General features: G+C 50.3%; 1 protein-coding gene across 1 annotated transcript in view; it reads left to right on the top strand.

Annotated features, from left to right (window-relative positions):
- STK11 (serine/threonine kinase 11) overlaps positions 1-19,817 on the top strand; it is a 90,486-nt gene that overhangs the window by 45,018 nt on the left and 25,651 nt on the right. The window contains exons 6-7 of the mRNA XM_048495996.1: positions 387-514; positions 14,754-14,811. Coding sequence (XP_048351953.1) covers positions 387-514; positions 14,754-14,811 — 186 coding nt within the window. The remainder of the gene's footprint in view (positions 1-386; positions 515-14,753; positions 14,812-19,817) is intronic.

Below are 19,817 nucleotides of genomic sequence, written 5' to 3'. Positions count from 1 at the left end.
GCCAGAAGGAGAGAAATTAAAAATAGGGGGAGGGGGGACGGGGACACAGGAGAAAATGAAATGATCCCTGCTTGTTCTATTCCGTTTGCAAGAGGGTGAGGTGGCCTGACTTGCCGAGCATGAAAGAGAGGTGGGATTCTGGTTAGTAAAGATGGTTCCCTTCATGCACTTGGCCATCCCTCCCCCAGCCCGCCCTCTCTCTCCTGTTCTGCTCGAACACAGGTCCATGGATAGGGAGGAAAATACAGAGGTGAATGGTGGGGTGCAAAGACTCTCTCAGAAAGGTGGGGAGGGCACAGATGAGAAGAGAAGATAGCTTTTCCTGAGCCTCTGTGATTCCCTGTGTGCTTCTCTCAGTGCCCTGTCGCCTTCTTTCCTCTTCACAGATACAACATTACGACTGGCCTTTATCCGTTTGAGGGGGATAATATTTATAAGTTATTTGAAAACATTGGGAAAGGGGACTACACAATTCCTGAAGATTGTGGTCCTCCACTGTCAGATCTACTTAGAGGTGAGTACCTTCTGATTGGACCAAAACAGAATCTGCCCCCCCACCCCCAAATTAAATCGAAAGTTTTTCCTCCCTGAAATACAGACTCATTCTGCCCCAAAGCATATTTTGATGCCAGAGGAGAATTTGTGCATGTTTCAGGTCTTCTGAGTGGTTGAAAAGTATAGGCTTTCAGAGGTTCTCGACCTCAGATACCAATCTTCCCAAGATTCTGAGTTAACGCGCAGACAGGTTTTTCATTGTAATAAATAGCTGGGGTTAGACTGTCAACTGCACGGGAGGGGCATTCGAAGGCAAGGGAGGGGCTTCTGTGTATTTGGAGTGAACCCTCAGTTTGTGTTATTGGAGGATTGGACTCGCAACGATAGGTATGAATTATGGGTGGACAGGTAGCAGCTGGATATTAGGAAAAACTGTTTTACAGTCAGAATAGGTTATTAGTGGAATCGGCTGCCTAGGGAGGTGCTGAGCTTCCCCTGGCAGTCTTCAAGCAACGTCTGGATGAACACTTGGCAGGGATGCTTTAGGCTGATCCTACATTGAGCTGGGGGTTGGACTAGATCAGGGGTCTGCAACCTGCAGCTCTCCAGATGTTCATGAATTACAATTCCCATCAGTCCCTGCCAGCATGGCCAACTGGTCATTCTGATGGGAATTGTAGTTCATGAACATCTGGAGAGCCGCAGGTTGCAGACCCCCGGGCTAGATGGTCTGTATGGCCCTTCCAGCTCTATGATTCTGTGGTTGTGATTCTTTCTGTGAAGGCACTGCATGTTGAGAGTAGCTGAAAGTCAGTAGTAGGGGGGAACTAATCCACCCAAACCTATCCCAGAATCCAGGAGAGTGACTCAGTTAAGGGAGAGTTTCTCAACTGCCCGTGTCATCTCTCCCCCATGTCCACCAGTTTGAGAGACTCGTTTTTGTTCTGTCTTCATTGGACATGCAGCGTAAACAAATCAGCCATACCCTTGAAGCGACATCTGAAGGCCAGAGGCTGGAAAGATTGCAGTGGTCTGACTGATTCATGATGTTCCCCAGAGGCCTCTTGTCTGGCTGCCCTTAGCAAGAAATAAAGCACTCTTTGCACCGATCCCCCACTGTGATTCTTGTACCGAAGCACCAGTTAGGTTAAAGCACAGTTAGCTTAAATCATGATGCTGGCAGGGGATGATGGGAATGGTAGTCCATAACATCTGGAGGGCCACGAGTTTGACACCTGTGCTTTAACCTAACTGGTCTGTTGGATCGACCTGGGTTCAAATTTCCAAACGACCTTAACTTTCGTGGCTGTTCTTGCTTGGCCTAACATATACTGCACAGGTTGGCGGGGAGGATAAAATGAGGGAAAACCTCATTGTTCTCTGAGCTTTATGAAGGGAGTATAAAAATGTACCAGATAGTTGATAAGAGGCAATCTCTGTCTTCAGCTGTTCGCCGTAGCAAAGAATGGATTCTCCAAGTTCAGAGCGTTGTTGGGTACCAGATAGTGGTGGCAAACAGGAGAGAGCAGCAATCCCTTTTATGCCCGGTGTGTGAACTTCCAAGAAGCCTCTGCCCAGCAGGTACTAGGGACAGAATGCTGGAATAGTTGGGCCTTTGAACTGACCCTTAAATGGCAAGACATGGTTTCTGTAGCTTTTACCTTTGTGAAGTAGCCTGTTCTGCTTCCAAAGGGGTGCGTTTTCAGAGAGGAGGTTTTCCAGAATTCAAAGGGAACAGCCGTGGTGTCAGAGTTTAGGAGTGAAGGGTGTTTTTTTTTTAACAAGCACGATCATTTCAAGCTCAGATCCTCAACAGAGCCTTATGTAAGGCAAAGACGTGAGCCCTGAAATGCCTGTGCTTTTGAGGACGCAGCTCGGCTTCCTTTCCAGCCTCCGCTCACTGGATTTCTATCGCTCGGAGCCGGAGCTTTAATAATCAGCCTTCTGTATTTTTTTAAAATAAAAAAGCAAGCCAAACACTTCAGTTGGTTGTATTGTCAAAGGCTTTCACTGCTGGAATCACTAGGGTGTTGTATAGGAGAAAATGCTACTTGAACACGGCCATACAACCCAGAAAACCCACAACACAGTAGCTTAAGTTAATATTATGCACAATTGCAGCATCTTGGTGTGGCAGCGTTCTGAGGTTGTCTGGGGAAGGGTCCGGGATTTGAAATCAGCAGATAACCTTGCGCTACAGAAATTTAACACATCAAGACAACTCTTGTGGGATGCTGTTCAGCACAGCAACACCTGAGTGCGTTCTGTGCACAAGGGCGAAACAGCAGCAGTAGCCCTGAAAGACCCTGCATCATATAGTGCAGGGGTCTGCAACCTGTGGCTCTCCAGATGTTCATGGACTACAATTCCCATCAGCCCCTGCCAGCATGGCCAGTTGGCTAGCATGTCAGACAAGGATCTGGGAGGCCAAGGCTGGAATCTCCAGTCTCCCATGGACGCACACTGGATGGTCACACACTTATCAGTTTAACCTACCTCACAGGGCTGTTGTTAGGATAAAATAAGAGAGGAGGGTTATGAAAGAGAGGATAGTGAAGTAGGAGCAGCAGTGACGTAGGAGGTTAAGAGCTCGTCTATCTAATCTGGAGGAACCGGGTTTGATTCCCAGCTCTGCCACCTGAGCTGTGGAGGTTTATCTGGGGAATTCAGATTAGCCTGTACACTCCCACACACGCCAGCTGGGTGACCTTGGGCTAGTCACAGCTTCTCAGAGCTCTCTCAGCCCCACCTACCTCACAGGGTGTTTGTTGTGAGGGGGGAAGGGCAAGGAGATTGTAAGCCCCTTTGAGTCTCCTGCAGGAGAGAAAGGGGGGATATAAATCCAAACTCTTCTTCTTCTATAAATAAGCGAAGTCCTCTGGGTCCTTGTCCAGGATTACAGCTCACATATACTTCAACTATGGAGTTCTGGAAGTCCAAGCAAACTTGAGGTGACCTTGATTGAGGCTTTGTTTTTGTGCTGGGCAGTTGGAGAAGATAGGAGATGGGGGTGTGCTAGGGACGGGGTTTTGAGGAATGAATGATTTCTGGTGCAAGCTTGACAAAGAGACTGAGGCTGTGGTGGGGGAGCGGGTGTTGTGCTGGAGAAACACGCTTCTTGGGGCACTGTTCAGTCCCTTCTGAGTGTCCTCGAGATCCTCTTGCCAGTATGGCAAGTTAAGAGCAGCGGACTCTTATCTGGAGAACTAGGTTTGATTCCCCCTTCCTGCACGTGAGCGGTGGGCTCTAATCTGGAGAATTGGTCTCAGACCCAGGCAACGAAGGGGTCCATCTGATTGGGCGTCCTTTCTCACACCTACCCCTTCCCACAGTGGCCAGGAAGTCGACTGGCAGGACATGGGGGCAGCAGCTGTCTTCTCTTCTGCCCCATCCCCTCTGCACAGCAACTGCTGCTCAGAGGTTCACAGGCTTTGAGCCTGGAACGGCCATTTTCAAGGGTGTCCAACTCTGGTGCTTCAGATGTTCACAGACTATAAGGAGCAGCAGCGGCATAGTGGTTCAGAGCAGGTGCATTCTAATCTGGAGGAACCGGGTTTGATTCCCCGTTCTGCCGCTTGAGCTGTGGAGGCTTATCTGGGGAATTCAGATTCGCCTGTGCACTCTCACACACGCCAGCTGGGTGACCTTGGGCTAGTCACAGATTTTCAGAGCTCTCTCAGCCCAACCCACCTCACAGGGTGTTTGTTGTGAGGGGGGAAGGAGATTGTAAGCCCCTTTGAGTCTCCTACAGGAGAGAAAGCGGGGATATAAATCCAAAGTCTTATTCTTCTCTTCTATAATTCCCATCAGCCCCTGCTGGCACAGGGCTGATGGGAATTATAGTCCATGAACATCTGAAGCGCCAGAGTTGGAGCCCTCTGATTTAGCTCTTCTATCTAATTGCGGATATTTTCCCTCCCTTGAGTTCCGTCTTCCTATTTACAAAGCCAGGCTGGCATCCCCAATGCATTTCCAGAACTGTGCTGAAGGTGGCGCCACGTGTGCGGGTAATTTATATTTCAGCCCTGAAAATCCAAATCTCATTAGCATGCTTTGCATCAACCTTATTAAGGAGTCCTCCCCCTCTTCCCAGTGTGCCTGACAACCAACCAACCACCACCACCCCGCCTCATCAGAGCCATCTGTAGGGTTATTTTGGTTCTTTAAAATAGCTATGCCTGGTTTTCTCTCTTATTTTTTGGGTTGGTTCAATATCTTCAGAGATCGTTACATAAAAACGTAGCTAAGAGTTGTGTGTTGGGCAGCTGGCACCAGCCCTCCTTGCCAGACGGTGTGTGCATTTCATTTTTAGATTCTGAAACCGCCTCGTCTGCAAACGCTCTGGGTAACAGTATCTAAAAACGCAGGTGCGCGCGCACCAATCTGGGCCAAATCTTGCCCCAGAATAACACATGTTTTGAAAGCATCGCTGTGAATAGTAAACGGCTGGCCCTTCTTTGGATAAGGAAAGGTAGCCAGCGGGGTCTCCCACTGGCAAAGAGGATTCCTCCGGGGTACAGAAAATGGGAACTTCATAAAGAGGGGAGAGCCTCCAAAATGGCCTGGTGAGGGCTGGATACACTTCAGGAGAAGCCAAGTCAATTAAGGTGGGGAGGGGGGGGGGAAGAGGGGGTCATGAATCTGTTCAAGCCCTTAAAGGCTTAGAGAATCCTGGGGGGGGGGCGACTTTGAGAGGCAGGGTAGGATTTCTGATTTGTCATCCCCCCCCCCCCCCCGTGCAATTCCAGCTTGTTAAAACACAGTACTGAATGAACATTATCGCTGCATCAGCTTCATGTCCTGACCTCGATGACCCAGCTAGCTTGGTCTCCTCAGATCTTGGAAGCCAAGCAGGATTGGCCCCGGTTAGCACTTGGCTGGGAAGTACTCGCCTGGAAGTCCAGGATTGCTAGTCAAAGGCAGGCAGTGGCAAACCAGCCCTGCTTGTCCCTTGCCTTGAAAACCCCTGGAGGGGGTCGACGTAATTTGACGGGATTCCCCCCTCCCCATGCTGGCGGGAACAAAAACTAGTTTATTATATTTCTAGGATAAGCTTGTCTTGGCCTCCTTTGTGGTGGAGAGGGTGCAACTTGTGAGAGTCTACAGGCCTTAGAGCAGCCATTCTCAACCAGGGTTCCCTGGTACCCTGGGGTGCCGTGAGCATGTCCCAGGGGTACCGTGGCAACACTACCGCCCCCCTCATTTTTGTGGTGTCTCCCACCGGCGCCAGCAAGAACATGGAGCTGGCCCATGGGGCAGGGCCTGCCACAAGGTCAGCAGCCACCACTACTCCCAGTTCTACCCTTCACCCTGGGAGGGGAAGGTGGGGTGTGTGGCAAGCAGGGGCAATGGGAGGGGAAGGTGGAGGGTGGTGGCAGGGGTACCGTGAGATATGAAGAGTGAGGTCAAGGGTACCCTGACCTTCGAAAAGGTTGGGAAACACTGCCTTAGAGCATAGGCATCAAACTCGGAGCCCTCCAGATGTTGTGGACTACAGTTCCCATCATCCCCTGCCAGCATCATGGGAACTGTAGTCCATAACATCTGGAGGGGCACAAGTTTGACATCTGTGCCTTAGAGAATGTCAAAATCGTGGGTGGGGCCACTTCTGAAGCCCCTTCTCAGTGGCGCTCGGAATCTGATGCGTCAGTAGAGGTCCTCCTAAACCGCAAATCCCAGCGCAGGCTCTTTTGCTGTGAGAAACTGATTAGCTCAGGAATCCTCTCTCAGGCCCGAAGGATCCTCCCACAGAAGCGCCCCTGGCATTTCTGCATAATTCTGCAGCTCTGGGCTTGCCTCTTCCCACCCACCGCTTTCATTGGGGATAGGTAATTCTACCGCATCCCTTCCTTAGATGTGACGGGAGTGTTCAATTACTCTGGCTGCAGAGATCTGGCTGAATTACTCACACTCAAGAGGGGGCTGCCCAGTGCCTTTGTCCATGAGTCACTGCTCTAGACTTGTCTCCTTCCCAGGCAAGAAGCATGCTCAGGTCAGTGACTCATACAGATGGCAGAAAGGACGATAGGCTAGGATTTGAGAGTGCGGGATGAATAATTTTTACACTGTGTCACATCCTAAAAGTAAACTTTTTTTTTTTTGGCTGTAGGAGAAATTCGTGCCTCCAGTTTTAATTCAGGAAAAAATGTGTTTCAGGTGCCAGAGGTTTGGGGAAACGCCATCTTTGTGTTCATACAGCAGCTGTTGGTGTCGCTCTTTAATCCCCTTGTCTCAGGATTCATTGCCAGGTCCACAACTTTGAAATTTTTCGCTCCTTTCTCTTGGCAAGTGCCAGTTCTCCATCGCAGTTAGGACTGCTTTTTGGCATTTGAAAAAGATGCAGTGTCACTCCGTGCCCTTCACTCTAAGCACAAGTACCCTCTAGTTCATAGGTGTCAAACTCGCAGCCCTCCAGATGTTGTGGACTACAGTTCCCATCATCCCCTGCCAGCAGGATGCTGGCAGGGGATGATGGGAACTGTAGTCCATAACATCTAGAGTGGCGTGAGTTTGACACCTGTGTTCTAGTTACTGGAAACACTCTGAACCTTCCCAAAATATCCAATCAGATTCGACTCTACGGGTTTGGTAGGTTTTGGTTTTGAGTGCTCAGAGGGGAACCCTCTTGCAACGTAGTCTCTTTGGTGCCCTTTCCCCCGGAGACGAGGAGTTCCGGTGGCCAGGGTGAGAAAGTTCTTAAAGCTTCCTGCTCTGGTGAAGCAAAGAGACCCTCGCTGATAGGGCAGCATGCCACAGAGAAAATGGGGGAAATAGCTTCAGTGTTTCTCCCCACCATAGTAGTGCTGCAGGGAGAAATCTGGCATGCCTCCAGGGTTTTCGGGAAGGCAGTGGTTTGGCTCAGGTGTGTAAAATCCTCCCAGGACTGGCATTCTAGCCCAGTGGTTCTCAACCTTCCTAATGCCATGACCCTTTAATACAGTTCCTCATGTTGTGGTGACCCCCAACCCTAACATTGATCCATTTTACAGATGGAGAACACTGATGCAGAGAGTCTTAGGCAGTGGTTCTCAACCTTCCTAATGCCGCGACCCTTTAACACAGTTCCTCTTGTTGTGGTGACCCCCAACCCTAACATTGATCCATTTTATAGATGGAGAACACTGATGCAGAGAGTCTTAGGCGACCCCTGTGAAAGGGTTGTTCGACCCTCAAAGGGGCCGCAACCCACAGGTTGAGAACCACTGTTCTAGCCCAGGGGTCTACAACCTGTGGCTCTCCAGATGTTCATGAACAACAATTCTCATCAGCCCCTGCCAGCATGGCCAATTGGTGGGGAGGGGTTGGCTTCAAATTTCTCTGTCTATTAGATCAAGGGTCCCCTCTGGGCACCTTTGGAATTCTGACATAGGCTGATGGGCATGAATGCTGAATGGCTTTTCCAAGGGGGAGGGCCAAGCCCCAAATGTCAGTGAGCACATAGCCAATGGCGACTCTTTGGACAGAAGCTCTGTTTAACAGGATGCCTTTTAAAAACAAGCATTGTTATTTTAAAGGGCTTTTTTCTAAGGGGAGGTGCACACAGCTTTCATTCAGTCACTCTTTGGTGATCCGTGTGCTGTGGTAGCAACTGCCGCCAAAGCAACATCTTTTTATAAAATCTACACAGCCAATCAGATCTCCGGTGACTGAGCAGAAGCCTCGCCGGGCAAAAGACGTACCTGTCCCCACCCACTTTTAAAAACATTTGGCAGGCATTAGGGAAGATGTAAGTGGGTGCCTGGGTGCCCTCGGGCACCACACTGGGGACCCCTAGATTAGATGGACCAGCTGTCTGATATGTAAAGCAGCTTCACCGCGGCGCTCTTCTTTTTGCCAGGTTTGTTTCCCACTTGAATCTTTCCCTCCAGCCCCTCAAGCAAGGCCCTTTATCCGGTTTGTGATCTTCCCTTGCTCACCCGGGAACAAACCAAGGAAGCCCAAGCATGGCAGGGCCAGGATGTTCTCGCCAGAGCCCCTTGGGCAGCGTGTACTGCAAATAATGAAAGGCGCGTCAAGCCGAAGTGAAAACAGAAGCCGTGCACTGGGAGATCCAAGCGTTCTCCCTGACCAAACAGAAGGTGTGGAAAACTACCAGTCTCGCAGCCATAAAACTTGGTCTGATATAATCAGATTGAGTATTTTAAATGTTCTTTTGTTAGAGAGAATTTGCTCACTGCAAACGAGACAGTCTTTCCCTTCCCTCCAGAGCCGGTGCACAGCAGGCAGAGGGATTTCTGCCCTGAGCAAATATTGTTCCTGACCATCAACACTCCTGGTGCACCTCACCTGTGCAGCTCTTGTGACTGCTCACACGCCCTAGACGTTGGGGGTTGGCTTAGTAGCAAACCTGCTTTGTGGCTCAGTCCCTGGCTTGTCTGATTGACAGTGTTTGGAAAGACCCGTTTCTGCCAGAAACACCGGAGAGCTGCTGCCAGTTGAGTTAGGCAATATTTTTTTGTTTTTTATTGTGTTCAATTTATGCCAGTGGTTCTCAACCTGTGGGTCGCGATCCTTAGGGGGTCAAACCTTCCTTTCACAGGGGTCGCCTAAGACTCTCTGCATCAGTGCTCTCCATCTGTAAAATGGATAAATGTTAGGATTGGGGGTCACCACAACATGAGGAACTGTATTAAAGGGTCGCGGCATTAGGAAGGTTGAGAACCACTGCCTAAGACTCTCTGCATCAGTGTTCTCCATCTGTAAAATGGATCAATGTTAGGGTTGGGGGTCACCACGACATGAGGAACTGTACTAAAGGGTCGCGGCATTAGGAAGGTTGAGAACCACTGCCTTCCAAGACTCTGCATCAATAAAGTAGTTCCTCCATCCAAAATGGATCAATGTTAGGCTAGGTCACCACGGTTACGAGGAACTGTACTAAAGGGTCGCATTAGGTAGCTGCTGAAACGCCACTCGAAAGACTCTCTGCATCAGTGTTCTCCATCTGTAAAATGGATCAATGTTAGGGTTGGGGGTCACCACGACATGAGGAACTGTACTAAAGGGTCGCGGCATTAGGAAGGTTGAGAACCACTGATTTATACCTTCCCCTCACTCGACAAAGCTGGGCTCAGGGTGGCTTCCAGCATAATACAGATAAACTCATAAGGAATACAACACAACGCTCAACTCTAGCTAAATTAATAAAATCACATTTGATTAAAATTCCCGCTTTTATTCTTCTTTATAACTATCTGTGTGTGTGTGTGTCCCCATATTGTGTTCAAAATGGATTTCAGGAGGGATGAGAAACAGCAGGCAGTTTATGTACAGTAGTGAGCTAACAGCACCAATGTTTGTTCCTTTCTGTTCTGAACCCTCCCGTAGTTAAGTTGCGGAACTCACGGCCACAGGATGCACACTTTGAAAGGAGTGAAGCAATGCGTGGAGGCTGAGGCTGAAAAGGGCTTGTAGTCACGAATGTTTGTGTACATAAGTGCCATCACTAGGAATCAAAGTCCTTGGAAATGGATATTTACTTCCTCCTGTACCAGAGCCCAAAATATGCTTCCTTATATCGGTTGCTGGACAGTGCAGATTGGAGGATGCTTCTGCAGTCTTCCTGCTTATAGGCTTCCTAGAAGCAGCTGGTAAGACAGTCTGTGAACAGAACGCCAGACTTGGCGGGCCTGTAGTCTGATCTGGCAGGGAGGACTGTTTGTATGTTCTCACGGGCCCTCTGGGGAGGCTGGATGTTGAGGTGGCCTAAAGCTGGCTTGGGGAGCGTTGCATGCGAGGGGCTGTCATTGCTTATGCTGCTCTCTAGTCACCCACCCACCGCCATGCAGTCAGAGGAAAGAGAGTTTTCCTTGCCTTAGACCACAGGTGTCAAATTTGCCGCCCTCCAGATGTTATGGACTACAGTTCCCATCATCCCCTGCCCACAGGATGCTGGCAGGGGATGATGGGAACTGTAGTCCACAACATCTGGAGGGCCGGGAGTTTGATACCTATGCCTTAGACCGTGCACCAGTATTTGCCTGACACAAAGTCACAGCCAATTTTCAAATCAGAGATCTGACTGTGATTGCTCTTGCATGAATAACAAAGACGCTCTCCAACTTCCCTCTTCCCCCATCAGTGATTGGATGCGTTCCCTATACAGTGTGTGCCTTCTCATGCTGTCTATCTGTTGGTCTCTCTCTCTCCCTCCTAAATCAAATCTCCGGCATATTATAAGGTGCTTTCTTTCCAGGAAAAGTGCCTTAGCTGCCAAAGCAGGCGCAGAGCTGTGTCAGAGCATCCCTCCAACAGCCTTCCACTTTGCCGTCAGCCTGTTTTGTTTTGAGCTGCTCAAATTCTTGGGGTGCCCTTTTCTCCTCCTAAGCATGTGTGCCCCACCCAGCCCTCAGGCCACACTACCAGTGGTCCAGTTATTGCCCCCAGGCCCTCCGTTTTCCTCATACCCTTAAAGGCCTTTAAGTCTCAGGTCAACTCCCCGGAAAGCAAGCAACAGGGAAAGAATGGAGTTGTACAAAGCCCTGCTCTTTGGTTCCCAGTTGAAATCTGTCGTGTACGGTTCAGAGGCACCACCCCTTCTTCAACTTTCCCCACTCCTGCGGCGCTAGCGGCCCTTGTGCATTCCATGGTGCATTCCATCAGCCAACAGTGCTGAAGCCTTTCGAGACAGGACGAGTCACCCCCGTGTTTCCTGCAGCATGCCAGTCCAGGGCAAAAGTGATTTGGAAGGGAAAGGGTCCCAGAGGGCCCCCGCCCCAATCCCCATGACTTCTGCCAGCCAAGCTGTTTTCCATGTTGGAAGTATGACCTTGGCCCTGTTTCTTCCCTGGCGCTCTATTTAAAGGCACCTGTGTAGTCGACCCACGTGGTCAGCGTAAGAACGAGACGAGACGCGGAGATAACATCTGGTGGAGATCGCCAGCAGCGGGAGCCCGGAGGTCCGTGGTTCTCAGCGAAGCCTCCGCCTGCTGGTTCCTGCACCTTTTATTGTTATTCCCATCGGGGCGGTAGGGAGGGAGGACCGGGGGGAGTTCCGGGAGAGCGGGAGGCGGGAGGTCGGGAGATCATCATGTGATGCATGATCTCACCTGGCTACGTGCGGAGAGGAGCGTAAGCTGTCTGAGCCTAATCCTCACCTGGGGTGACCATTGTCCCTGCCTGCATTGAGCCAGATAGTTCGCGACCCGTGACTCCATAGGGGATGAGGAGTGGGGTGCGGGTATGACCAGAAGGTCAGAGGTCCGCTACGCCCCAACGTTCTACTACGGTGCTGCTGGGTCAGCAGTGCATTACTACACACCTGTTCATGGAAATTCAAAGGAGGCTAGGTCTGGGATACAGGCAGCCTCATTTTTTGATCCCTGAAGAAACCTTGATGTGCTAGCAGGACTGTAGGATGAGGTGTTTTTTTAAAAAACATTTATTAGCCGCCTTTCTTCCCTACAGAGCTTGAGGTGGCTGACAATAGAGGTAAATGCATAAAACCCGAAGTTTAAAATCATAGTTGAGGGCTGCTAGTAGCTCAATCAAACATGGTCCTACATAAAACCATCTTCAACTGCCTCCTAAAGGGTCGAAAGCGAGGGGGCCCGATGCACCTCTCTGGGGAGGTTGCTTCATAATTGTGGGGTTGCCCCCCAAAAGACCTTCTCTTGCGAACCCATTAAATGAGCAGCTCTGATTGGTTGGAGCAGTTGGGAGGGTCTCGCCCTCTGGTCTCAATTCCTGGGCATGTTGTGCTAAACAGCCCTTCTACACTGCGCTGTCCAAAGCAGGCAATGCAGGCGAAATCTTGAATGCTTTTGTTCACCTTCCATTTAGGTCACACATTTCTGTCTTACCTCTCCTGAGGGGATCTGAGTCTTTTCTGGTTGGCCTTGCTGTAATATTTATCTCTAAAAAAAAAGTTTTAGGCGTTGTTTGTTTTTTAATGTGTGGTTTTTCCGGGCAGCTGCTGCCTGTCTCTTCCTTGGGCCCCTTCCAAAGAATCTTAGGTTCTTTTTGAAGATGGCTCCTTTTTCATCTGCCAAATGAAGCTTGCTGAGAAGGGCTAGATCTTACTGGAAATGGTGCAGACAGGACCATCAGTGTGGTATCTGAGGGCAGCTGCTCAATAGCACCTGAGCTTTGCCTTGGCTTCCACTCAGTTTCCAAGGGCTTTCGTGCCTGAAAGGGGCTGTGAGACCAGCCACGTGTCAGGCCGAACGCCTGCTGTCATTTTCTACACACACCCAGCTGCCTTCCTCTGACCAAAGCATTTAGAGCAGGGGTCTGCAACCTGCGGCTCTCCAGATGTCCATGAACATTTGGAGCACCATAGGTTGGCCACCCCTGACTTACAGGGTCGCCATAAGTCGAACTTTAGATATCACACAAAGCCGTTGTTTACTTCAGAAAAAAAGTATGGTTAGTGTGAATTCAAATGTAAGCTGCTCTCCACTTTATGCGTGGAGTTTGCAAAACCATAGTTGGAAGCCATTATTTGAAGTGGGTAGATTCAGAAAGCAACAACTCTTCACTCTGGCTTCAGGTGTTTCATGAACGCATATAGTTCCCACTGTCTCATGCAGTATCCTTTTACTAATATTGGTCAGTTCTAAGTTTCAAACTACCTCTTCTCTAGTTTGTTTATTGTGCTTTTTTGCGCTTTCACCTTCGCCACAAGAGAGAGCAGACAAAACTGCTGACATTTCCGCCATGGATGCTTGCTGGGCGACCTTGGCCTGGTCAAACATTCTCAGCCTGACCCGCCTCGCAGGGTTGTTGTGAGGATAAAATGGAGAGGAAAATGGCGCAAGTTGCTGCGGGTCTCAGTTGGAGAAGAGGGTAGGGTTTAAATGAAGTAAATAAGTCACCCATGGGTCTCACTTACCTGTGTAGTTCAAGCCCTTCCTATAGAGAATCACACCTTATGATAACAGGCCTTCTTTGTTCTTTCCCCCTCCCTTTCTGTAATTTTCTGTGTAACTGTGAGGAAGATTATTCTCTTAACTTCTAATGTATCTGAGGAAGTGAACTGTGACTCAAGGAAGCCGATACTAGAATAAACGATGTTGAGCTCTTTGCTACTGTTATTCTTTTTGTTACTTGCAAACACACCCACCCTGGCTTAGTACCAGCTGGCTCCTTGCCGCAAAGCAGGCCAGGATACCAGCTGGTCTCCTTGTGGGAGTGGTAAGGACAACAGGGAAAAGTTACAGAGCTGGCATTTGTTGTGGTAGTCGTTGTCGTATTTTCTGCCAGCCAAATCCCAAGTTCACAAGCTTAACCATAGTCAAAATGAACCAACCCTGGCCTGAATGGCCCATGCTAGCCATGGCCCCTGCTAGCCTGATCTCGTCAGATCTGAGAAGCTAAGCAGGGTCAGTCCTGGTAAGTATTTGGATGGGCAGCCTCCAAGAATACCAGGGTCATGGCATGGATGCAGGCAACGGCACAAGAGCTGTGACTTGATGGCACAAATAAAACAACGCATTCGGTCTGACACAGAATATTTTTCTGAGAATCTCTGACAGTCTTGGAAAACAGCAGCCGTTTCTGCAGCACGCCTTTATGGTGTCATAGTTAAAAGCAGCGGACTCTAATCCGGAGAAGCGGGTTTGATTCCCTGCTCCTCCACATGAAACCTGCCGGGAGTCCTTGGATTAATCACAAGTCTCTCCAAACTTTCTCAGCCCCACCTACCTCACAAGGTGACTGTTGTGGGGAGAGGAAGAGAAGGGGATTGAAAGCTGCTTGAGGCTCCTTACCATCGAGAAAAGCAGGGTGTAAAAAACTGCTCTTTTTCCTCTTCTTTGAGAGTTTTTCTTAAAGTGAACTTCCAGCTACCAGGTCTCATAGTGGTGTAGGAGGTTAAGAGCTCGTGTATCTAATCTGGAGGAACCGGGTTTGATTCCCAGCTCTGCCGCCTGAGCTGTGGAGGCTTATCTGGGGAATTCAGATTAGCCTGTGCACTCCCACGCACGCCAGCTGGGTGACCTTGGGCTAGTCACAGCTTCTGGGAGCTCTCTCAGCCCCACCTACCTCACAGGGTGTTTGTTGTGAGGGCGGGGAAGGGCAAGGAGATTGTAAGCCCCTTTGAGTCTCCTGCAGGAGAGAAACGGGGGATATAAATCCAAACTCTTCTTCTTTTACTTGGCGTTCTGGGCCATCCTGGTTTCCTATAAGAGCCTCCTCCCAGCATGGGCTTTCTTATTCCACGTGGCAGGAGAAATGGGTGACCCCCTTCCCCCAACCCCGCCCATAGCGGCCTACACCTCGCCTACCTTAAGTTTCCCTCCCCTTTTTTTCTTTTTTAGGAATGCTTGAATACGATCCAGCCAAGAGGTTTTCAATACAGCAGATAAGACACCACAAGTGAGTGTTTGGTTTTCTTCCTTCTCTTTTCATGATTTCCCCCCCTGTAACCATTTGCTCTCTGCTTTGTAAAGTGCGGGAGAGGAGACAAAGTTCCAGCCAACTTGTTTGAAACCCTTCTGTCCTGACTGTTTTTCTAGGAACAGGATTCAAGGTGGCTTGTGACCAAAAAAAGAGAGAAAGAAATGAAAACCGCGGTTCAGAAACAGAAATTACATAAAACTGGTCCACAAGAGCCGTATGCAGCATGCGGGCATCTAGCCTGTCTGCTGAAATACGGCTAGATGCTCTTTCAAAATTACTTAGTCTTTGCACTGGTTCTTAGAAAGTGGAGACACCATTCCGGCCTCCATGGCAGCAGCGTGGTCACTAAAAAGACCTCAGCAGTGATTTGTTTATATAACTTTGTAGGAGACATCTGATAAAAGGCCCTGCAAGAATGAACAGAGTTGCCACACGTGGTCATGTGGGCAGAGGGTTCCATGAATCGTGCTGAGCTTTAAATGTTAAAACCATCACCTTGTGTGAACACAGAAGCCAAAACAAGGATGTGAAAGTTTGTTGTGACAGGTGTGAGACATCCAGTCCCAATTGGGCTACCAGATTTTGAACTAATTGGTGTTTTCACATTGACTTCAAGGGCAGCCCCAAGTAGACCCTGTTACAGTAGTCTAGTTTCACATATCAGCTGAGTCCAGCGATGGCAATAATCTCTAGGTGTGCTAGATGGAGTAAAAATGGTTGGTTTGCCCAAAGGGTCACTGTATGGGCTGAAGATAGACAAGGTGTAGGCAGGGATCTCCTTCTCTCAACTGCCGTTTGTTTTTCCAAAAAGGGTGATGTTGGAGAAGGCGGAAGCAGGAAGTAGCCCATTTTATATTGAACCTGCCCTTTATAGGTTATATGGAACCTTAAGGTTATATTGAACCTTAAAAGGGTCGTTTTGCAAAGACATAAAACTAACCAGATATGTGATTGTGTCAAGAGAAACACATTTTTGGGTGAGGGAGCAGCACTGTCAATGATAACCATGGTGACTGTATCGTTTCAGTCAGCTTTGTACATGAACTGACGACAGTCCTGTAAGGTAGAATAGTATTGTTGTCTGCAGACTGCCACCAATGATCCCTTTGGTGGCCAACCAAATCAGCATAGAGCAGTGGTGGCGAACCTTTGGCACTCCAGATGTTATGGACTACAATTCCCATCAGCCTCTGCCAGCATGACCAATTGGCCATGCTGGCAGGGGCTGATGGGAATTGTAGTCCATAACATCTGGAGTGCCAAAGGTTTGCCACCACAGGCATAGAGGCTGACTGCAGTTCTAGCTGGCTATAGCAGGGGTCTGGCCATGCTGGCAGGGGCTGATGGGAATTGTAGTCTATGAACATCTGGAGAGCCGCAGATTGCAGACCCCTGGGCTATAGGAACGGGCGGCAGTTCTTCAGCTTGCTTCTGAGAGACACCAGGATGGGGAAATCAGTACTCCAACCCCCTCTTCCCCAGCGCCCTTTCCTAGTTTTGCCAGCCTACTGCAGATGGATCAGACCCACTGCTTCCTGCTAGCTGTGCAGTTACAGGCTCAACCCCGTGGTTATTATACATGCTCATTAAAACCTGTTTAATGCCTTTACAAGCAACTCCGCAGCGGGTCTGACCGAGGCCCACCTAATTGCAGTGTCATGTTGCCAGAAGCTGGCTGCAGAAATGAAACGAAGTCTGCCAGGACACAGGTGTCACTCCTCAGCATAGGGGTCCCAGCTGGAAAGGCCCTTCTCCTGGTGGCAGCTAACGGGCCAGACACCTACAAGAGTTCTCTAGAGCAGCGGTGGTGAAACTATGGCACAGGTGCCAGAGGTGGCACAGAGCCCTCTTTGTGGGCATGTGAGCTGTCGCCCCAGTTTGGCAGTGACATCGCGCCAAGGGGGCGAGGGATGTGCAACGTACTGGGCGTGCGCCCCTGCGGGGGTGTGGCAAGGGTGTTCCGGGGCGGGGACATTTCGGGGGCATTCCAGGGCAGAGCGGGGGCGTGGAGGTGCAGTTTCGCCTCGCTCTGCCCCTGGCACTCAGTCTCTAAAAGGTTTGCCATCACTGCCCTAGAGGATGCCCAAAGGGGGTGTTGCGGTTTGTAATGGGAGAGGCAGTCTCATAGGTATGAGGATCGCAGACCAGTAAGGGCTGTGTGAGCTTTTTTTTCCTGGCTAAGCCAGCTGGAAATGAGAGGTTTTTGAGAGACCTTACAACAGTGATGGAGAACCTTTTTAAAACCGAGTGCCCAAATTGCAACCCAAACGCCAGTTATTTATCGCAAAGTTCCAACCTGGCAATTTAACCTGAATGCTGAGGTTTTAGTTAAGAAAAAGCCAGTTGGGTCCCTCTTCCTCTGCCCCACCTGCTTGAGCAGGAGCCAGCCTGCTCTAGTCTCCAGCAAGTCCTGCGTTCACTGCCTCTCTAGCATCTCTGCCTCCTCTGCACACACCCCCCTCGGGTAGAAGCCACCCGGAGCAAAGGCACCAGACCCACCAGCTGAGTCCTCCCTGGTCACCACGGTGCGCGCATGTCGTGCTCAGTGGCCCAGGCCAGCCTAGATGTGTGTGTGGAGGGGTGATTTTCCGCCCCCCACATGACGGACTCTGTGTGTACGTGCCCACAGAGAGGGCTCCAAGTGTCACCTCTGGCACCCATGCCATAGGTTCGCCATCACAACGTAGTCGGTGTGAGCAGAAAGAAACGCTGGGGTGTGTGTGTGTCTTAGCTATGGCGGTCTGTCGGCAAGATCAAGCACCATCTGTGGTCTCTTAAATTTGACAGCTTCCCACCCCGAGACTACACTCTCTCTCTTCACTGAGCTAGCAGGTGCCATCCCTGGTGCTTTATCCCCGCCTTTCTGACCTGCTTATCAGTGGAGGTGTCATGACTCAGTGGCAGAGCATCTGCTTCGCATGCAGAATGTCCCAGGTTCAATCCCCGGCGTCTCCAGGACCAGGCGGAAGGTGACGATGGGGAAGACCTCGGCCTGAGACCCTGGCGAGCTGCCGCCCATCTGAATGGACAGCATTGACTTGGATGGACCGATGATCTGACTTGGTTCCAGCCAGCTTTGTGTCTGTGCTGCATTCCTTTCCTCCTGCCTTCTCCCCTCCCAGATGTTCAAGAGAGGCACCTGTAGCTGCGCTCTTCATTTCCAAATCCACCCTCCTGAGGCAGGCGCAGGGGAGAAAAACACAATACCTTCTCCTGCCCCCAAACCACCCTTCCATTTGTTCGTCTCTCACAGTTCTAGCCTTGACCTGCTGCAAAGATGAGAGCAAAGAATGTATTGTCGAAGGCTGCCACGGCCAGAATCACTGGGGTGCTGTGTGGTTTCCGGGCTGCATGGCCGTGTTCTGGCAGCATTCTCTCCTGCCTTTTTGCCTGCATCTGTGGCTGGCATCTTCAGAGGATTTGATAGTAGGAAAGGAAAGCAAGTGGAGTATATATACCTGTGAGTAAAGGTCAATAGGTGAGGGCATCTGAATAGGAGTGGCCTGGCAAGTGAGTAACAATGAAGATAGCCAGGTCAATAGGTGAGGGCATCTGAATAGAAGTAGCCTGGCCTGAATAGAAGTAGAGAATGCTGCTAGAACACGGCCATACAGCCCCGAAATCACACAGCACCCCAATGAGAGCAAAGACTCCGTGGGTTGTCTCCGAAGCCACAGAAGAGGCAGAATAAGCTTTCTGGTGGTGGTGAGGAGTTGGCTTCACCCTCCCCCCCCCCCCCCCCCCCGGTATGTTTCAAAATCTAGGATAAATAGTGGACAATGAGAAGATTGTACCAATATTCTGTTAGCATAACATGCAGGTGCAAAATTTGGATTTCTGGGAGAAGCATTTTTTTAAGTGAGCAAGGAGTACCCGTGGCCCAAAGCCTTGCCCGTTTAGAAATCAGCTGTCTCCACGGCCAAGTGGGGAAAGATGCTCCAAGGCCTGGTGAAACAGGGTGAGGGTGGAGGTGCCCTGGAGGTGCCCAGGGTCCGCGCAGCCTTGTCCCTGGTCTGTTTGGCACACTCCAGCAGACCAGGGAGAGTTCCTAACAGGTCCTAGGCATTGCATGATCTGCCCCAGCCTTCCTAAAGTAGGACCCTCTACCCCCGCCCTGGTTCATCAGACCTTAGGCATAGGTGTCAAACTCGCGGCCCTCCAGACGTTATGGACTACAGTTCCCATCATCATGCTGGCAGGGGATGATGGGAACTGTAGTCCATAACATCTGGAGGGCCGCGAGTTTGACACCTGTGCCTTAGAGCATCCCTACTAACGGGTCTTGAGATGCCCTTGCAAGCCAGGGGGGCCTCGGAGCTCTGCTCAGTTTGGAAGGAACGAAGGCGATGAAGAGACTGCAGAGCATGCTCTGTCTCTGTCCCTCTCCCCTTCATGTCTCCAAGGCAACTCACCTTGTCTGCCTCTCCCCCCCCCCCCCCCGCATTGCATTTAATTTATTCAGGCACACATTTACCCAGCTGCCCTCATTTTCTCCTGAGCCGAATAAAAAGGAAACACAAGGGGCGAGCAGGCACGGAAGCACAGGAGGGTTGGTGCAGTGTTAGGGAAAGCGAGGGTGTATCCAGGGATGGTTGGCACATTGCTTATACAGCACTCTGGGTTAGCAGGGCGGTGAGGGACTCTCTCACTGACCCTCGGAGCAGTGGCGTAGTGGTTCAGAGCAGGTGCATTATAATCTGGAGGAACCGGGTTTGATTCCCTGTTCTGCCTCCTGAGCTGTGGAGGCTTATCTGGGGAATTCAGATTAGCTTGTGCACTCCCACACATGCCAGCTGGGTGACCTTGGGCTAGTCACAGCTTTCCGGAGCTCTCTCATCCCCACCTACCTCACAGTGTTTGTTGTGAGGGGGGAAGGGCAAGGAGATTGTCAGCCCCTTTGAGTCTCCTACAGGAGAGAAACGGGGGATATACATCCAAACTCTTCTTCTTCTTGCATCTTACCTGCGCTGTGAATTCACCAG

This window comes from Sphaerodactylus townsendi, linkage group LG05 (assembly GCF_021028975.2).
Source record: "Sphaerodactylus townsendi isolate TG3544 linkage group LG05, MPM_Stown_v2.3, whole genome shotgun sequence".
Taxonomy (NCBI): domain Eukaryota; kingdom Metazoa; phylum Chordata; class Lepidosauria; order Squamata; family Sphaerodactylidae; genus Sphaerodactylus; species Sphaerodactylus townsendi.
Note: the sequence above shows the minus strand (reverse complement) of the source record. Positions and strands in the feature narration are given on the sequence as shown.